The sequence below is a fragment of the Anomaloglossus baeobatrachus genome, chromosome 7 (genome assembly GCF_048569485.1).
Source record: "Anomaloglossus baeobatrachus isolate aAnoBae1 chromosome 7, aAnoBae1.hap1, whole genome shotgun sequence".
Lineage (NCBI taxonomy): Eukaryota > Metazoa > Chordata > Amphibia > Anura > Aromobatidae > Anomaloglossus > Anomaloglossus baeobatrachus.
In genome coordinates this window covers 45,188,216-45,206,144 of record NC_134359.1, presented here as the reverse complement: position 1 = coordinate 45,206,144, position 17,929 = coordinate 45,188,216, and the positions used below count along the sequence as shown (strand labels likewise).

Here is a 17,929-nt window from a genome sequence, read left to right as displayed (position 1 = left end):
AAAATAAAAACACTTATAATCACCTCTGGTGCTAGTGCCATTCCAGTGGGGTCAGCACTCGCTCTCCCGGGGCTCACATGATGTTGTTACGTCATGCAAGCCCTGTGCCCAATCAGCACTGTCTTCCCTTTCAAAGTAAGAGTAAGTCAGAGCTGTGGCTGCTATCTCACTTCCTTTTCATGTTTGATACGTCTGAAGGCAGGGAGGGGAAAGCCAGCACTGATTGGCTGGTGTGACATAAAATCACGTGATCCCTAGGAGTGCCGACACCACTGAAACAGTGCAGGCACTGGAGGTAAGTATATGTGTTTCAATTTTAACTGGGAAAAATATCCAAAATCAGGAGTTATCTGATTAGTTAACAACCCCATTAAGCTAAGGCGGCGCTCACATCAGTGGTATTTTGCCGGAAAGCCGGATCCGGCACAAATGCGTTTCACCTACATTAATTTGCAATGGAATCGCTGCAAGATGCAGCCACATGTGGTAGTGTGCGTCACACGTGACCGCATGTAACCGCATTTTGCCGCAATTCCATTGTAAATTAATGTAGGTGAAACGCATTTTTGCTGGATCCGGCTTTTCGGCAAAATACAGATGATGTGAGCGCAGCCTAAGGCTACAAAGCAGCATATAACTGGTGAATATCTCTCAATGACAATATCCAATTTAAGAAATGAGACATGATGGCACTGATTTGTCAGACACACGATTGCTGTATTGCCTCCATTATAACCAGACCAAAGGAGGATCATTCCTCTTACCTTCTAAATCTTCTTTCTCAAATTGTGTATTAAGAAGCGAGCGCGTCCCTCCTCTGTCCACTACGGCTTCTTCATCATTTCTCTGCCAAAAAAAGAAGAAAAATACAGAGAGTGATATAGAACGTACAGTTTTTATACTATCCTGTGCCAATTAATGGGACATAAAATATTGTAATTAGTGCACATACAGTATATACAGCACGAGTTGTATGTTGACTTTGATAAAGGTCCTTGGAGGCCAAAACGTTGTCATTTAATTCTATGCTCAGCGAAGAAATAATAGTTATTAATATAGTAACAATAATAGTTAATGTTAAGATTTCAGTTGTCTTAAAAACTTATACTTTGGTGGCATATACAGGGGGTACGGAAAGTATTCACTATCCCTTTTAATTTTTCACTCTTTGTTTCATTGCAGCCATTTGGTAAATTCAAAAAAAGTTCATTTTTTTCTTGTTAATGTGCACTCTGCACCCCATCTTGTCAGGAAAACAATACAGAAATGTAGAAATTTTGCATATTTATTAAACAAGAAAAATTGAAATATCACATGGTCATAAGTATTCAGACCCTTTGCTCAGACACTCATATGTAAGTCACATGCTGTCCATTTCCTTGTGATCCTCCTTGAGATGGTTCTACTCCTTCATTGGAGTCTAGCTGCGTTTAATTAAACTGACAGGATTTGATTTGGAAAGGCACACACCTGTCTATATAAGACCTCCCAGCTCACACTGCATGTCAGACCAAACAAGAATCATGAAGTCAAAGGAACTGCCCGAGGAGCTCAGAGACAGAATTGTGGCAAGGCACAGATCTGGCCAAGGTTATAACAGAATTTCTGCAGTACCCAAGGTTCCTAAGAACACAGTGGTCACCATAATCCTTAAATGGAAGAAGTTTGGGACCACCGTAATTATTCCTAGACCTGGCTGTCCAGCCAAACTGAGTAATCGTGGGAGAAGAGCTCCAACAAGTTTTTCACACCTGGATTTGGGCATCCTCTGCCATTCTTCCTTGCAGATCCTCTCCAGTTCCATCAGGTTGGATGGTGAACGTTGGTGGACAGCCATTTTCAGGTCTCCAGAGATGCTCAATTGGGTTGAGGGCAGGGTTCTGGCTGGGACAGTCAAGAATGGTCACAGAGTTGTTCTTAAACCACTCCTTTGTTATTTTAGCTGTGTGCTTAGGGTCATTGTCTTGTTGGAAGGTGAACTTTTGGCCAAGTCTGAGGTCCAGAGGACTCTGGAAGAGGTTATCTTCCAGGATATTTCTGTACTTGGCCACATTCATCTTTCCTTCAATTGCAACCAGTCATCCTGTCCCTGCAGTTGAAAAACACCCCATAGCATGATGCTGCCACCACCATGTTTCACTGTTGGGATTGTATTGGGCAGGTGATGAGCAGTGTCTAGTTTTCGCCACACATACCGCTTTAAATTATCACCAACAAGTTCTATGTTCGTTTCATCTGACAAGAGAATCTTATTTCTCTTAGTCTGGGAGTCCTTCATGTGTTTTTTTGCAAACTCTGTGTTTTTCATGTCTTGCACTCAGGAGAGGCTTCCGTCGGGCCACTCTGCCATAAAGGCCTGACCGGTGGAGGGCTGCAGTGATAGTTGACTTTGTTAAACTTTCGGCTATCTCCCTACTGCATTTCTGGAGCTCAGCCACAGTAATCTTGGGGTTCTTCATTACCTCTCTCACCAAGGCTCTTCTCCCATGATTGCTCAGTTTGGCTGGACGGCCAAGTCTAGAAATAGTTCTGGTGATCGCAAACTTCTACCATTTAAGAATTGTGGATACCACTGTGCTCTTAGGAACCTTGAGTACTGCAGAAATTATTTTGTAACCATGGCCAGATCTGTGCCTTGCCACAATCCTGTCTCTGAGTTCCTTGGGCAGTTCCTTTGACCTCATGATTTTCATTTGGTGTGACATGCAGTGTGAGCTGTGAGGTCTTATATAGACAGGCGTGCACCTTTCCAAATCAAGTCCTATCAGTTTAATTAAACACAGCTGAAATCCAATGAAGGAATAGAACCATCTCAAGGAGGAACACAAGGAAATGGACAGCATGTGACTTACATATGAGTGTCTGAGCAAAGTGTCTGAATACATTATAACTATGTGATAATTCAATTTATCTTGCTTAAATTTGCAAAAATTTCTACATTTCTGGTTTTTTTTGTTCTGTCAAGATGGGGTGCAGAGTGTACATTAATGAGAAAAAAATATGAACGTTTTTGAATTTACCAAATGGCAGCAATGAAATAAAGAGTGAAAAATTTAAAGTGGTCTGAATACTTTCTGCACACAGTGTGTGTGTGTGTGTGTGTGTGTGTACATATTATTTTTTATATATATATACATATATATATATATATATATCATATTTATATATATATATATATATATATATATATATATATATATATATATATATATCTGACATAAATCATTGTTTGATTACAGATTCTCTTTAAAAAATTAAAGAAGTCTGTGCATTTTTATTCTTTTTTTTTGCCGCTTCCTTTCTCTTTTTAGAAGGGGTATAATGGATTTACGACATCGGGTCTTCCCTTACATAGATCCCTTTCACACTCCAGATAGATGTATGTGTAAAGCACAATGATATGCACATCTGATGGAAGTTTATTCCTATCTTCAACTTTTTCACTAAATTTCAGACATCGTATTTCCCCCAACTTCAGTAATTCACAATATGCACCCGTGTTCTTAGTTTCCTCTGAAGAACATTTAACCGTATTTAAACCCTTCCCATATGTAAAGGTTTGGCTCATGTTCCCCTTTCCCTTCTGCCCTCAGGGCCATACATGACATGCTCACACGTCTGCGTACATATAGATAATGAGATCTGCCATAGTTAAGGTTAAATGGGTTGTGACATTGCTGGAGACATTCATTAGGGAGAGAAAAGTAATTCATAGATGATTGGGAGAGATGTCATGGCTTCTTTATCAATGCTATAGATTTGTATGACCTATAGGATAACGGTACGTTGCTGTCATGTCGCTGTGCCAAGGTCATGTGGAATCAATTAATCTGAAGCCTATGGGCAAGTCACCACAAACGAGAGAGAAAACGTCTCTTGTTGTTCTATACACGACAATGACCGTCCAAGCTCTTGGGTCTGACCCTACATTATTATATCTCATTGTTAGATCACCTTTGTCGGGTTATGAGAGGGTTAAATGATGAAAAAAAACATGGAAAACTCTACACATGGTGGATAAAACCCTTCTGGGTTCATTACTAGGGATGATCGAATACCTCAAATGTTCGGCTTCGCGAATAATTTCCGAATACCTCGCCGCTATTCGACTATTCGCGAATATTCTATGCGCAATGTAAGTCTATGGGAAACCTGAATAACAACTATTTGGAACTATTCGAGCTTCCCATAGACTTACAGTGTGCATCGAATAGTCGAATAGCGGCGACCTATTCGGAAAATATTCGCTAAGCCGAATATTTGAGGTATTCGATCATCCCTATTCATTACTAATTAAATTAACCATTTAACTCCTGGGGGGTTTTTACTACTATATAGAACAAACTATTTTTTTAGAGATTTTGTTAAACCTTATTGTTGTAAAAAGAAGATATATCTTTGTTAGAATTGGGTCACTTTTGAAAAATGTTAAACCATTTTTGCTGAAAAGAAGAAAAGAAGATGTACTGGAGAATAGATCTCTGCAGCGTTATCTTAACTAGGGTGTCTAAGAAGCAAGCTTTCTGTGGATTTACGATATATGCCTGATACATATGTGGCGCCCCTGGGCTTCAGGCGCCACAGGGTATTACACCACTTTTCAGGGGTAATATCTATCCTAGGTTAGGAGGGGGTTAACCTGTCGGTGCCTTCACAAAACACACACATAACACAGCAAGTTGCCTTCCCACAGGGGGTTGGACTAGGGCAGACAGGATAGTTAGCCATCACGAAGCATGGGACTTTACCAGTCGCTAGGACAACCACTAGGTGCGGGCACCACATGGGGTAGAAGAAGGCACAACCATCACACTAGAGCAGACCTTTCCCAGGCACAGCTTGGGATAACACCTAGCACTGACAACTGGAGTTAGTGTTTCTCTCTCTTCGTGGGCTCGTGGCTTGGAGCAGGTGGCTCGGCCCGGGTTCCGGATAGCAGCCGAGGGACACTTCACTAGAAAGACTTTCACGGGCATTGGCGGTGACCGACAACTATCCGCAATCGGCTGGAGCCCATCGTGGCAGAGATCAGTACTCTGGAGCAGTACCTGACCTACCTGTGAGTAAAAGACCTAGAACCACAGCCCCTGCCTCTGCCTCTCATTTTCCGGCGCCGGCACCCAGCGCTACGACGCCAGCGGGGACTACCACTACCCCCGCCCTCCTCCATCATTCACCCTGGGGTAATCCCGCTCCACCTGTGAGGAACAACAACATCCCAGCTGCGACCCTCACCATCAGCACCCGCAGCAGCGGACCATCCCTGACCGCATACCATAGGTGGCGTCACAATCTTAAAATGACTTTACTAACCTTCCTACCACCCTAGACCCTCCTTTCTGTACACCTCAGGGAAATGGAACCGGGCCAGGCCACCCCGTGACGACACAGAGGATCTGCACCCCAGCCCGGTAACGAGTAGGTTAAAACACCTGCCCCGTGGGGCGCTACACATGCAGATCTCATTTCTGGACCCTACAACTTTCTCCAGACCCTCAATCTTCTCCACACTTGCTTGGCTGTATTATCAATGAATTGACAGAGTTGGCGCGTGTGCCACCACCTTTCCACTCACTGGTGATCAGACACCAAGTTGAATGTGGCTCGCAAGCATAGGACCCCTAAAATGATGTAATATGTGGGTCTCAGTGGTGGTATCCACCTCTATTAGACATTTATGGCATATTCTATGGATATGTGATCAATGTCTCATGTGAGACCACTCCTTTATGGACTTAAAGGGAACCAGTCATATGAATTATGCTGTCTAAACCATAGTCATCATGAATCAGATCCTAGCTCTACTAATGCGCTTTGGCGTTTCAGAGAAAGTATAGTTTGTTTGAAAATTTAGTTAGGGCCCAAACAAGACTAGTTGGGTGCCACATTCCTCTTCCCCGTATCGCTCCAGGTGATTGACAGTTTTTTTTCTACAGGAGACCTGTCAATCATCTGGAATGATGTGGGGACTGTTCAAATCTCTCCCTACGGTCCTCAACCGGGTCTTTTGAACTATAACATATATATTATATTATTGCTGTCTCTCTCTCCCTCCCTTATATATAGTATATAATGGGGTATATTCTCATTTTGTGCTTTTCCTTTGAGTTTTGTCTGTGAATAGGCCACAGTGTGAATGTGCTGCTATTGCACATATATCAACTTATGTTCTGACTCATTTTTGGGGGGGTTATTCATTTAGGGAGGCTAGACCTGAAGACTGGGGTATATGGACACTAAGGCTTGGTCCACAGGAGCGTATGGCATCCGATGCAAGCGCATTGGATGCGACCCTCGACTCCCGCAGTGCTGCGAGTGTAAGCCAAGTGTCATGCCACTGTGATCCAATCCTGTGATAGGATCACTGCTGCGGAGGAGAGGAAGGGACTAATCTTCCTATCTCCTCCATGGCCAGCTGATGCGAATATCACACTGCACTCTAGTGCCATCCGAATGCAGAGCAATGTTTCTCTCGCACCCATAGACTTATATGGGTGCGAGTGAATACGGATCGGATTCCACCAGCAGCATGCTGTGACTGTTTTCTCGGTCCGAAAAGGGCTGAAAAAATAATCGCAGATGGGAATGACCCCATATAGTATCATGGGTCCTAGTGCAATGTGATTTTTTTATCGCATTCCACTCAAGTTGATTTACTCGCCGTGGGTCCTAGCCCTAATACTGGAACTATTATGCAAGTAAATGAGGCCACATTATGATCCACAACATACCACGGACAGATAGTGTCAAAAAGTTGGAACCAGTTGGATATTTTGCACCTTCATTGTTGCGGTCGTAGTATATTTTTGGTCACCTTCACTTCAATTATGCTGTGATGTAGCAGAAGCATACCAAAGTCCCTTTGCAGTCTAAGTCCTAATGGTACATTTTCCTATGCAATGCAGAAAATACATGTGCCCTGTTCAGTAAAAGTCAAAGATATTTGGAAATCCTCAGGTTTGTGCCGATGGGACCTTATTATTGTTCTATGAAATCTATGCTACAGAAAACAAAGGTGATTAGCGAGACATTCAGATATGGGAACAGCGAGGACCATATACCATTCCCAGGATACAGTAGTGGTGCTGCAGGCCAGGTTTGGAATATATAAGTGGATGTCAACAACTGACTACTTTACTTTAGAGCCAGTGTTATTTTATGTGAAGAATGCCCAAAAGCAAAGCTGTACACAGAGTCAGAAATTACTGATTGTTCCACTGGAAAAAAGTAACTACATAACAAAGAATAATTACGAATGAGATGTGATATAGCTGACAGTTCCCTACAGCCTTCAGCAAATACAAGAAGGAGAAAAAGAAGAGTTTCAATGGCATACAAAACCCAAAACATATAAAAAGTACATATGATATACCTAGGTGGTAATGATTAAGAATGGTTTTTGAATCATTATCTCATTTGCTACAATAAAATAATACCAAAATCTAAGATATCTATTGTACAAACATGAGAGGGTTAAAAAAAAAAAAAAAGGACATCTGGGTCGAAGGGCCATCATGTAATACATTTCACCTGTAGTGGCCGCTATAGGAGAAATGAACATCTAGCGGCACCTGCCTCCTCCTGAAAACAGCTGCGGCATTACTCAGCCAATCGCCCGGATGACTCCCTTTACGGAAATGGTTGTTTATAGGACAATTGATTTTAGGGACTGTTCACACTTATTTCTTGCAAGTAGACTCAATCACTTCTTCAGTCATTTTTAGCTTGTGAGGCAATGTAAGGCCTGGGCCACACGGGGGACTACTACGATCCCGCTGGCAACACAGCGGGAGCCAAGTGTCATGCGAGTGTCAATGCGACTGAGGTCCGATCATGCGATCGGACCACAGCTAAGGGAGGCGGGCCAGCTCTGAGGAGGGGAGGGCCGGCACTGAGGAGGGGAGGGAGGATTTATCTCCCTCTCTCCTCCGTTGCCAGCTATTACCATTCTCGCTCTGCACTCGCATTACACCGGTGTACTGCAAGTGCAGTGCGATTTTTCTCTCGCCCCAAAGACTTGAATGGGTGTGAGAGAAACAAGGATCGCATTGCACCTTCAGCATGCTGCGACTATTTTCTCAATACGATTAGGGCTGGGAAAATAATCGCTCATGGGTGCTGGCACATAGGTTAATATTGTTTTATCGCTTTCCACTCGCTCTGATTTTCATGCCGTGTGTCTTACGCCTAAGAGGGTGACTGGATCCCTGTAAGCCTCCCTGAAGATCTCCAGTGTTGTGATATGTAATTTATTATTGTGGTTGTGAATTGATGTATTTATTGGTGTTATTTGTGTGAAACCATGTGGATACTGTAATGGGTATGTCATAATCCAACCGGCTACCACAACATGGCGCTGAGCTCCCCTAGTTAGAGGTAGGAGTGTCAGGCACAAAGTGATAGTGGTGGGATTGCTAGGGTAGGTTAGATAGCCCGGCCCATGGTTACAGGAAAGGAGGGACAGTGAGTTAAGGGGGCTTTACACGCAACGATATCGCTAACGAGATGTCGTTGGGGTCATGGAATTCGTGACGCACAACTGGCCTCGTTAGCAACGTCATTGCGTGTAACACGTACGAGCGACCGCTAACAATGCAAAATACTCACCAAATCGTTGATTGTTGACACGTCGTCTATTTCCGAAATATCGTTCCTGATATTGGAAGCAGGTTGTTCATTGTTCCTAAGGCAGCACACATCGCTACTTGTATTTTGCCCTTACTTGGTTGCTTTTTTTCTTCTTTGTCTTCCAAGCTTCACTGGTTTGACACTAGCAAATTGCAAGGACTACAGAAAAGGACCAGTGGCCAAATCCTTACCGGAGGAATTTGGCAAATACTTAGCTCTGTCTTCTCTCACTCTATCCTCAAAAACTGTCTTCGGAGACATCTCCAATGCTAAGGAGCCTCCTCTGCATAACACTAACATTATTATTTTTAGATGGGGGACAGTTAACTGGTCCTGTGAATGGGACTCAAAGGGTACTTTGACTTGTGGTTGGGTTTAACCATACAAAAGTCACCACCGCAGGTCTCTACATATTCCTCTGAGGATTCACCATCCGCAAGCTACTGTTGTGTTCCTTGTAGTCAAAAGTCTTATTACATGATCCTTTCTACCAATCATCAATATTTGCAAACGACAAACTAGAATATGCACTGACAGGAATTTCACTTCAAGGCCAAGAAACAGAATGTACTCATGGAAACTAATACATTACAATACACTGAATACATTCCAGCAGATTAAGCCGGGTTTTGTGCAAGTGGAAAGGTATACTGCGTCTGGGTCTAAACTAATCACGCTTATATCAGACTGTTCCTATTAAATAAAGATTGTAAGCCGGATAAGAGGATGGGAGAAAGTTCTAAAGGACTAAATATCAGGCAACACTTGGAAATAAGAGTTTAATTAAAATATTAGAATTAAGATATTAAGTGGTTCCTAACAATAGGAATAATAGGAATCTGCAAAAATAAGGTTTGGAACATGTTTGAACATAACTTATGAATAATGGATCTAAATGTATTTTCCATTTTATAATATCTGCATATAGTAGTGAAGGCACTCATGGACCTCCTAACATTGAAAACGGAGATTTATGAGGTGGGCCCAATCAGAGCTGAAAGCTTACATCTATTTTCCAAGAAGTTGGCCAACTCCTCTTTTGGCAGCCTTCAAGAGTGATCAAATGGCATGTCAGAAGAATAAGGCTGTGACGTAACAGCGACGTCGTTGTCGCTGTCGTTTAGTGTGACCCCAGCTTAAGTCTATGGGAAACCTGAATAACAACTATTCGGAACTATTTGTGCTTCCCATAGACTTACATTGCGCATCGAATATTCACATAGCGGCACCTATTCGTCGGATATTCGCGAAGCCGAATATTTGAGGTATTCGATCATCCCTAATTACCATTAGTAACACACTAAGCCATCATGAAATAAAATCCTGCAGGGCATGCAATGTTCCCCTGCTCACACCAGCACATGTCCAGACTCATTTGAAGTTTGCCAATGACCATCTGGATGATCCAGAGGAGGCATGTGGTCAGATGAGACCAAAATAGAACTTTATGGTATCAACTCCACTTGTCGTGTTTGGAGGAAGAAGGACGAGTACAATTTCAAGAACACCATCCCAAATGTGAAGCATGGGGGTGGAAACATCATACTTTGACTGTGCTTTTCTGCAAAGGGGAGAGGACTACTGCACTGTATTGAAGGGAGGATGGATGGGGTCATGTATCGCGAGATTTTGACCAACCTCCTTCCCTCAGTGAGAGCATTGAAGATGAGTCATGTCTGGGTCTTTCAGGATAACAATAACCCGAAACACACAGCCAGGGCAATGAAGGATTGGCTCCGTAAGAAGCATTACAAGGTCCTGTAGTGGCCTAGCCAGTCTCCAGACCTGAACCCAATACAAAATCTCTGCAGGAGCTTAAACTCAATGTTGCCTAGAGACCCGAAACCTGAAAGATCTGGAGAATAACTGTATGGAGGAGTCGCCATAATCCCTGCTGCAGTGTGTGCAAACCTTGTCAAGAACTACAGGAAATGTCTGACCTCTGTAATTGCAAACAAAGGTTTCTGTACTAAGTATTGTTTTTATATAGTATCAAATGCTTATTTTATTAAATAAAATGCAAATAAATTATTTTAAAATCCTACAATGTGATTTTCTGGATTTTTTTAGTTTTGTCTGTCACAGTTGAAGTTACCTACAATAAAAATTACAAACCTCTTCATTCTTTGTAGGTGGGAAAACGTGCAAAATCGGCAGAGGATCAGGTCCCAGGTGCAGCAGCTACACATCCAGCCTTGTGCTTGACATAGCAGAGAGTTTTCCATTATTGACAGTTCATTAGTCCTGTAAGTGAAGGGGTCTGGCTGACTGACTCGTTTCTATACTTTTTTATTGATGGCCCATCCTTGAGATCGGTCATCAACATTTGATCGGTGAAAGTTGCGAAATCTAGAACGCCCAATGATCAGTGTTACCAGCACTGGATGCGGATGGGAGTTCTTCCATACTACCGGAATACAAATCAGCAGGATCCATCCTTCACCACTATAGAAATGAAGAAGCTGCTATGTTCTGGGCATATTTGAGACATTTTGGCCACCAGTAACAGCTGATCGGAGGGTGTGTTCGGTGTCGAACCCTCATAAATCAGATATTGATGACCTTTCCATGGATAGTCAATCAATAAAAAAAAAACAAGTGACCAAACCCTAAAGGGTGCTTTACACGAGACAACGAATTGTGCGATGCATCGTCGGGGTCACGGTTTTTGTGACGCACATCCGGCATTGTACACGACGTCGTCTCGTGTGAAACCTCTGAACGACGCAGTATCGCTCACAAATCGTGAGTCGTGTACTCGTCCCTCAGTTTCATAATATCATTTATTTTACTTGTGCTGGTTGCTTATCGTACCCGGGGCAGCACACGACGCTCCGTGTGACACCACGGGAGCGATGAACTCTGCTTACCTGCGTCCCGCGGCTCCCGCTGGCAATGAGGAAGGAAGGAGGTGGGTGGGATGTTTACATCCCGCTCATCTCCGCCCCTCTGCTTCTATTGGCCGGCGGCTGTGTGACAAACAGGAAGTGGACGTTCGCCGCCCACAGCGAGGTCGCTCAGCAGGTAACTACGTGTGACGGGGGTTTCACGACTTTGTGCACCACGAGCAGCGATTTGCCCGTGACGCACCAACGACGGGGGCGGGTATAATCGATCGTGAAATCGCACGATCGGTCGTCCCGTGTAAAGCAGGCTTAACACCTTAGAAAGCTGGCACTTTTCTTTGTCTATGTATTGACCATGAACAAAATGGGTCTGATTTCATTAAACGGCAGGCAGTCTGCCCAATTAAGACGCACTGATGATGTGCCGACAAAAGATACTCTCTCGTACCGAGCGCAGGGCTGGAGGTGGAGCTGCCAAATCTGTGACCAGAGAGGATATCAAAATATTGGGGTATGTTGGATACTAGAAGTATATTAGTAGGTTGTACAACTTACTAATTTATTCTCATTCCACAACCCCTTTAAGTCCAATTCTGTAGTCCTAACTCTAAGTTACCATTACCTATAGAAAGAACCACTCTTGTTAATGATGGACCTGAAAATACCATTTCAAAACAGTAATATACTATCAACTGGATCAACCAACATGTTAGGCTATGGCTTGAACTAGATGGACGGAAGTCTTCCTTCAACCTTAAAAAACTATGTCTGAATTGTAACAAATTAGATAGCCCTCTGTCACACGAGGTATAGGGAAGTACCAAGCGAACGGCGAAAGGGAAGAGAAACCCTGTGTCTAGGGAAAGGGAAGATGGTGACCCCTGACCAAACCTACTGGGGTCCCTCACCACCCTAGATAGGTTCCGCACCTATGTGCCGAGCCAGAAAGCTGACCCTAGGTATCCCTAGTGTTGGGCCTTAAATAGGGAATGGGTGGGATGAGCCCCACCAAACACTATAGAAGACACAAGAAGGGCACACATGAAAATGCATGAACTAATTATCCACAGATGACACAGGTAGAAGTTCAGCAAAGTTTTCACCAATGATACCACAGAGGAATACAAGCCACCTGCTTGCAACCAAAGCTTGAATGAACTGAAAATATCACCAGCACAAGTCCAAGGAAGGAAGGGCTATTTAAGCACCAAGATAATGCTGATGATCAACAGCTGGGTGGAAGGCGAGCTCCTGCTGGGTCCATGAGATGAATCCAGCAGAAAAGCTACCTATACCAATGAATACTGACAGCAGGAACAATGGAAAGTCAGGGAGAATTCTGCACAACCAAATGCTGTGACCTTTTATGGCCAGAAACCACATGACTATCTGTCACCCATGACACACCCGTGACACACCCATGAGGAAATTCTGAGTGAATAGTTAATTGCCCAATGTTAGACCTTCATTTATTAGCCACAATGAAGAACAGCTACAAAGAACGTGACACTCCAAAATTGACCCAACATATCCATACATTATGCCAATTGAATTCCACAAAATTAGACTGAGGGGGCGCCATCGCTCCAGGGAAATTGGGCACATGAGACCAGGCTTCCTGGTCACAGCTGATTTTTAGGCGTCCTATTAAGTGGTTGGATTCCATGAAAGAGGGATGAAAAACACTTAATATTGCGAGGTCTTCCACCTTAGACTTCTAACAGTGAACAAAATTAATTTTTTTTAGCATAAAGTTCAGAATAATGAAAAACTCGCTCAGTCCAAGTGAGACTAGCGTGGTTAGTGACAGCTTCTCTATTCCTCATCGTCGCCCTTTGTACGTATGAGATATGAATAGAATTTATGCTGAAGCCGCTGAGGTAGCAATATCCCCCCAGGGCTGAGGCCATATCAGAAATCACAGGTCAGAATTTCAGAAATGTGAAATGATTTAGTTGCGTTGATGGTCCGTCAGTCCTTCACTTTTATTCCTCACATTTAATCTCATTTCAGGGGAAAAATCTAGATGTTCTAATCAGACGAGGAGGAACTGACAAACCCAAAAATTCAGAGGAAAAGACTGGTACACGTGCATCTCAATAAATTAGAATATCATCAAAAAGTTATTTATTTCAGTATTTCAATACAAAAAGGGAAACACGTATATTATATAGAGTCATTAAACACAGAGGGATCTATTCCTATATATTATATAGTCATTACACACAGAGGGATCTATTCCTCTATATTATATAGAGTCATTACACACAGAGGGATCTATTCCTCTATATTATATAGAGTCATTACACACAGAGGGATCTATTCCTCTATATTATATAGAGTCATTACACACAGAGGGATCTATTCCTCTATATTATATAGAGTCATTACACACAGAGGGATCTATTCCTATATATTATATAGAGTCATTACACACAGAGGGATCTATTCCTCTATATTATATAGAGTCATTACACACAGAGGGATCTATTCCTATATATTATATAGTTATTACACACAAAGTGATCTATTTCTATATATTATATAGAGTCATTACACATAGAGGGATCTATTCCTATATATTGGATAGTCATTACACACAGAGGCATCTATTCCTATATATTATATAGAGTCATTACACACAGAGGGATCTATTCCTATATATTGGATAGTCATTACACACAGAGGCATCTATTCCTATATATTATATAGAGTCATTACACACAGAGGGATCTATTCCTATATTATAGAGAGTCATTATACACAGAGGGATCTATTCCTCTATATTATATAGAGTCATTACACACACAGGGATCTATTCCTATATATTATATAGAGTCATTACACACAGAGGGATCTATTCCTATATATTGGATAGTCATTACACACAGAGGCATCTATTCCTATATATTATATAGAGTCATTACACACAGAGGGATCTATTCCTATATTATAGAGAGTCATTATACACAGAGGGATCTATTCCTCTATATTATATAGAGTCATTACACACACAGGGATCTATTCCTATATATTATATAGAGTCATTACACACAGAGGGATCTATTCCTATATATTATATAGAGTCATTACACACGGAGGGATCTATTCCTATATATTATATAGTTATTACACTCAATGTGATCTATTTCTATATATTATATAGTTATTACACACAAAGTAATCTATTTCTATATATTATATAGTCATTACACACAGAGGGATCTATTCCTTTATATTATATAGAGTCATTACACACAGAGGGATCTATTCCTATATATTATATAGTCATTACACACAGAGGGATCTATTCTTATATATTATAGTCATATTATAGTCATTGCACTGATAAAAATGATTTTAAACTCAGAAATGTTGGCGCCTAATGAAAAGTCCGTGCAGTAAATGCCTCAATACTTGGTCGGGGCTCCTTTTGCATGAATTACTGCATCAATGCGGCAATTTGGCATGGAGGCGATCAACCTGTGGCACTGCTGAGGTGTTATGGAAGCCCAGGTTGCTTTGATAGCCGCCTTCAGCTCGTCTGCATTGTTGGCTCTGGTGTCTCTCATAGATTCTCTACGGGGTTTAGGTCAGGCGAGTTTGCTGGGCAATCAAGCACAGTGATTCTGTGGTTAGTAAACCAGGTATTGGTACTTTTGGCAGTGTGGACAAGTCCTGCTGGAAAAGGAAATTTCCATCTCCAAAAAGTTTGTCGGCAGAGGGAAGCATGAAGTGCTCTAAAATTCCCTGGTAGAAGACTGCGCTGACTTTGGTCTTGATAAAACACAGTGGAGCTACACCAGCAGATGACATGGCTCCGCAAACCATCACTGATTGTGGAGACTTCACACTAGACCTCAGCAGCTTGGATTGTGGCCTCTCCACTCTTCCTCCAGACTCTGGGACCACAATTTTCAAATGAAATGCAAAATTTACTTTCATCTGAAAACAACACCTTGGACACTGAGTAACAGTCCAGTTCTTTTTCTCCTTGGCCCAGGTAAGACACTTCTGGCGTTGTCTATTGGTCATGAGGGGCTTGACACAAGGAATTTGACACTTGTAGCCCATGTCCTGGATATGTCTGTGTGTGGTGGCTCTTGAAGCACTGACTCCAGCAGTGTCCACTCCTAGTGAATCTCCTCCAAATTTTTGAATAGCCTTTTCTTAACAATCCTATGAAGGCTGTGGTTATCCCGGTTGCTTGTGCACCTTTTTTTACCACACTTTTGTCATCCACTCAATTTTCAATTAATGTACTTTGATACAGCACTCTGAACAGCCAGCTTCTTTACCAATGACCTTTTGTGACTTACCCTCCTTGTGGAGTGTGTCAATAACTGCCTTCTGGACATCTGTCAAGTCTGCAGTCTTTCCCATGATTGTGCAGGCTACTGAACCAGACTAAGGGACCATTTTAAACACATAGGAAGACTTTGCGGGTGTTTTGTGGTAATTAGTCTAATTTTCTGAGATAATGACTTTTGGGTTTTCATTGGCTGTAAGCCATAATCATCAACATTAACAAAAATAAATGTGTGAAATAGATCCCACTGTGTGTAATGACTCTATATAATATATAGGAATAGATCCTTCTGTGTGTAATGACTATATAATATATAGGAATAGATCACTCTGTGTGTAATGACTCTATATAATATATAGGAATAGATCCTTCTGTGTGTAATGACTATATAATATATAGGAATAGATCCCTCTGTGTTATGACTCTATATAATATATGGGAATAGATCCCTCTGTGTGTAATGACTCTATATAATATATAGGAATATATCCCTCTGTGTGTTATGACTCTATATCATATATAGGAATAGATCCCTCTGTGTGTAATGACTCTATATAATATATAGGAATAGATCCCTCTGTGTGTAATGACTCTATATAGGAATAGATCCCTCTGTGTGTAATGACTCTATATAATATATAGGAATAGATCCCTCTGTGTGTAATGATTCTATATAATATATAGGAATAGATCCATCTGTGTGTAATGACTCTATATAATATATGCGTTTCCCTTTTTGTATTGAATTAGTGAAATAAATTAACGTTATAGACTTTATAGACTATAATAGGTGTACTGTATGTTCTATACATGAAAAACACAGATAGATGAAAAAAATAAAACACAAACATATGAACGAGGGCTAACTGTTCAGGAAAAAAATATTATGGAGATGAGTCAAAGAGTATGGAAAATTTCCAGAGACAATTATGGCTGGAAGAATTCTTCATGATGGTCTGGAATGGATGGAGAAGAAAGAATACAATGATTGACTACAATTACCACTGAATATTTTCATCATCGGTCAGCCATAATGTGTATTTTAGCATCTGTATTGGGGTCACAAGATCCAGATTCCAGCAGTTCAGCTGCACTAAAATTGATTTCTTTCGGGATCAATAATGATCTAATTTCCAATAATGACCAAGTGTCCCAGGCCCCAGAGGTAGATTAAAGCTTCATCTTTTATTTATTCCATCAGTATATGGGTACGTGCACACTTTGAAAAATTAGCATTTTTTTCAGCACCAAAAAAAGCATTTTTCGAGTTTTTCATGCTTTTTTAATTGCGGTTTTTATAAATTAATTTGTAAGGGTGAAAACGGTGCAAAAATGCTTTAAAGAATTGATATGTTGCAGCTTTTAAATAATGGATTGATGGTTAAAATAATTAAGCAGCATGTCCTCGGGATTTCAGAAATCTCATTCATTTTTCTGGTACTGGGAAACGCTGTTCTTTTTTTTTGAAGCGTGAAAAAATGCACTGGAAAAAAAATGCAAATTGTGCACAAGCTCTAAGGTTTAGTTAGTGGCGGTATCTTTAATGAGTGTGTTATCTGTATGCACGCTGACCCAAAAAAATCCGATGTGACTGCGCAAACCAACAAAGGTGTGTGGTGGAAGAAAATGGCAGCATGTACTAGCCTGTACACTATACGGACCGGACTACTGCATGTCCATACAGGTGCCTCCTGCTCGCCACCGTTTTGCAGATGAGCGTTCGGAGCTGCACACAGAGCCAGTCACATGCGCAACGTGCAGACAAAAATAGTAGCAAAACAACGTAGTAATTTTTAGCCATATGGCCTTTATCGAATGAGACAAGAATAAAAAGCAATAGATAATTTAATTTCTGTTCAAAAGGAGTCTGAGTCTTATAACAGTACAATGGGCGGCAGAATGCAATCACATCATGTGTTTCACACGGGACCTTGATTAATTGTATAACAGAACTAAGATGGGCTAGGGCTTATTTTCAGGGGATGCCTTATTTTATTTCCATGAACAACAATCCACAATTATTCTTGAACAAAAAAAACAATATTTATTCAAATATAGTGATATTGCATTCTGGAACATCAACATAACTCTCCAAACCCTGTGTATAACACATGTGTATCCATCCATCCATCTATCCATCATCCAT

The 17,929-nt window shown here is 41.5% G+C and overlaps 1 protein-coding gene across 2 annotated transcripts in view; it reads right to left on the bottom strand.

Moving 5' to 3' along the window:
* SLC4A10 (solute carrier family 4 member 10) overlaps positions 1-17,929 on the bottom strand; it is a 312,704-nt gene that overhangs the window by 234,622 nt on the left and 60,153 nt on the right. For both annotated transcript variants that reach the window (XM_075317262.1, XM_075317263.1), the window contains exon 2: positions 765-846. In XM_075317262.1, the coding sequence (XP_075173377.1) occupies positions 765-846 (82 nt within the window). The remainder of the gene's footprint in view (positions 1-764; positions 847-17,929) is intronic.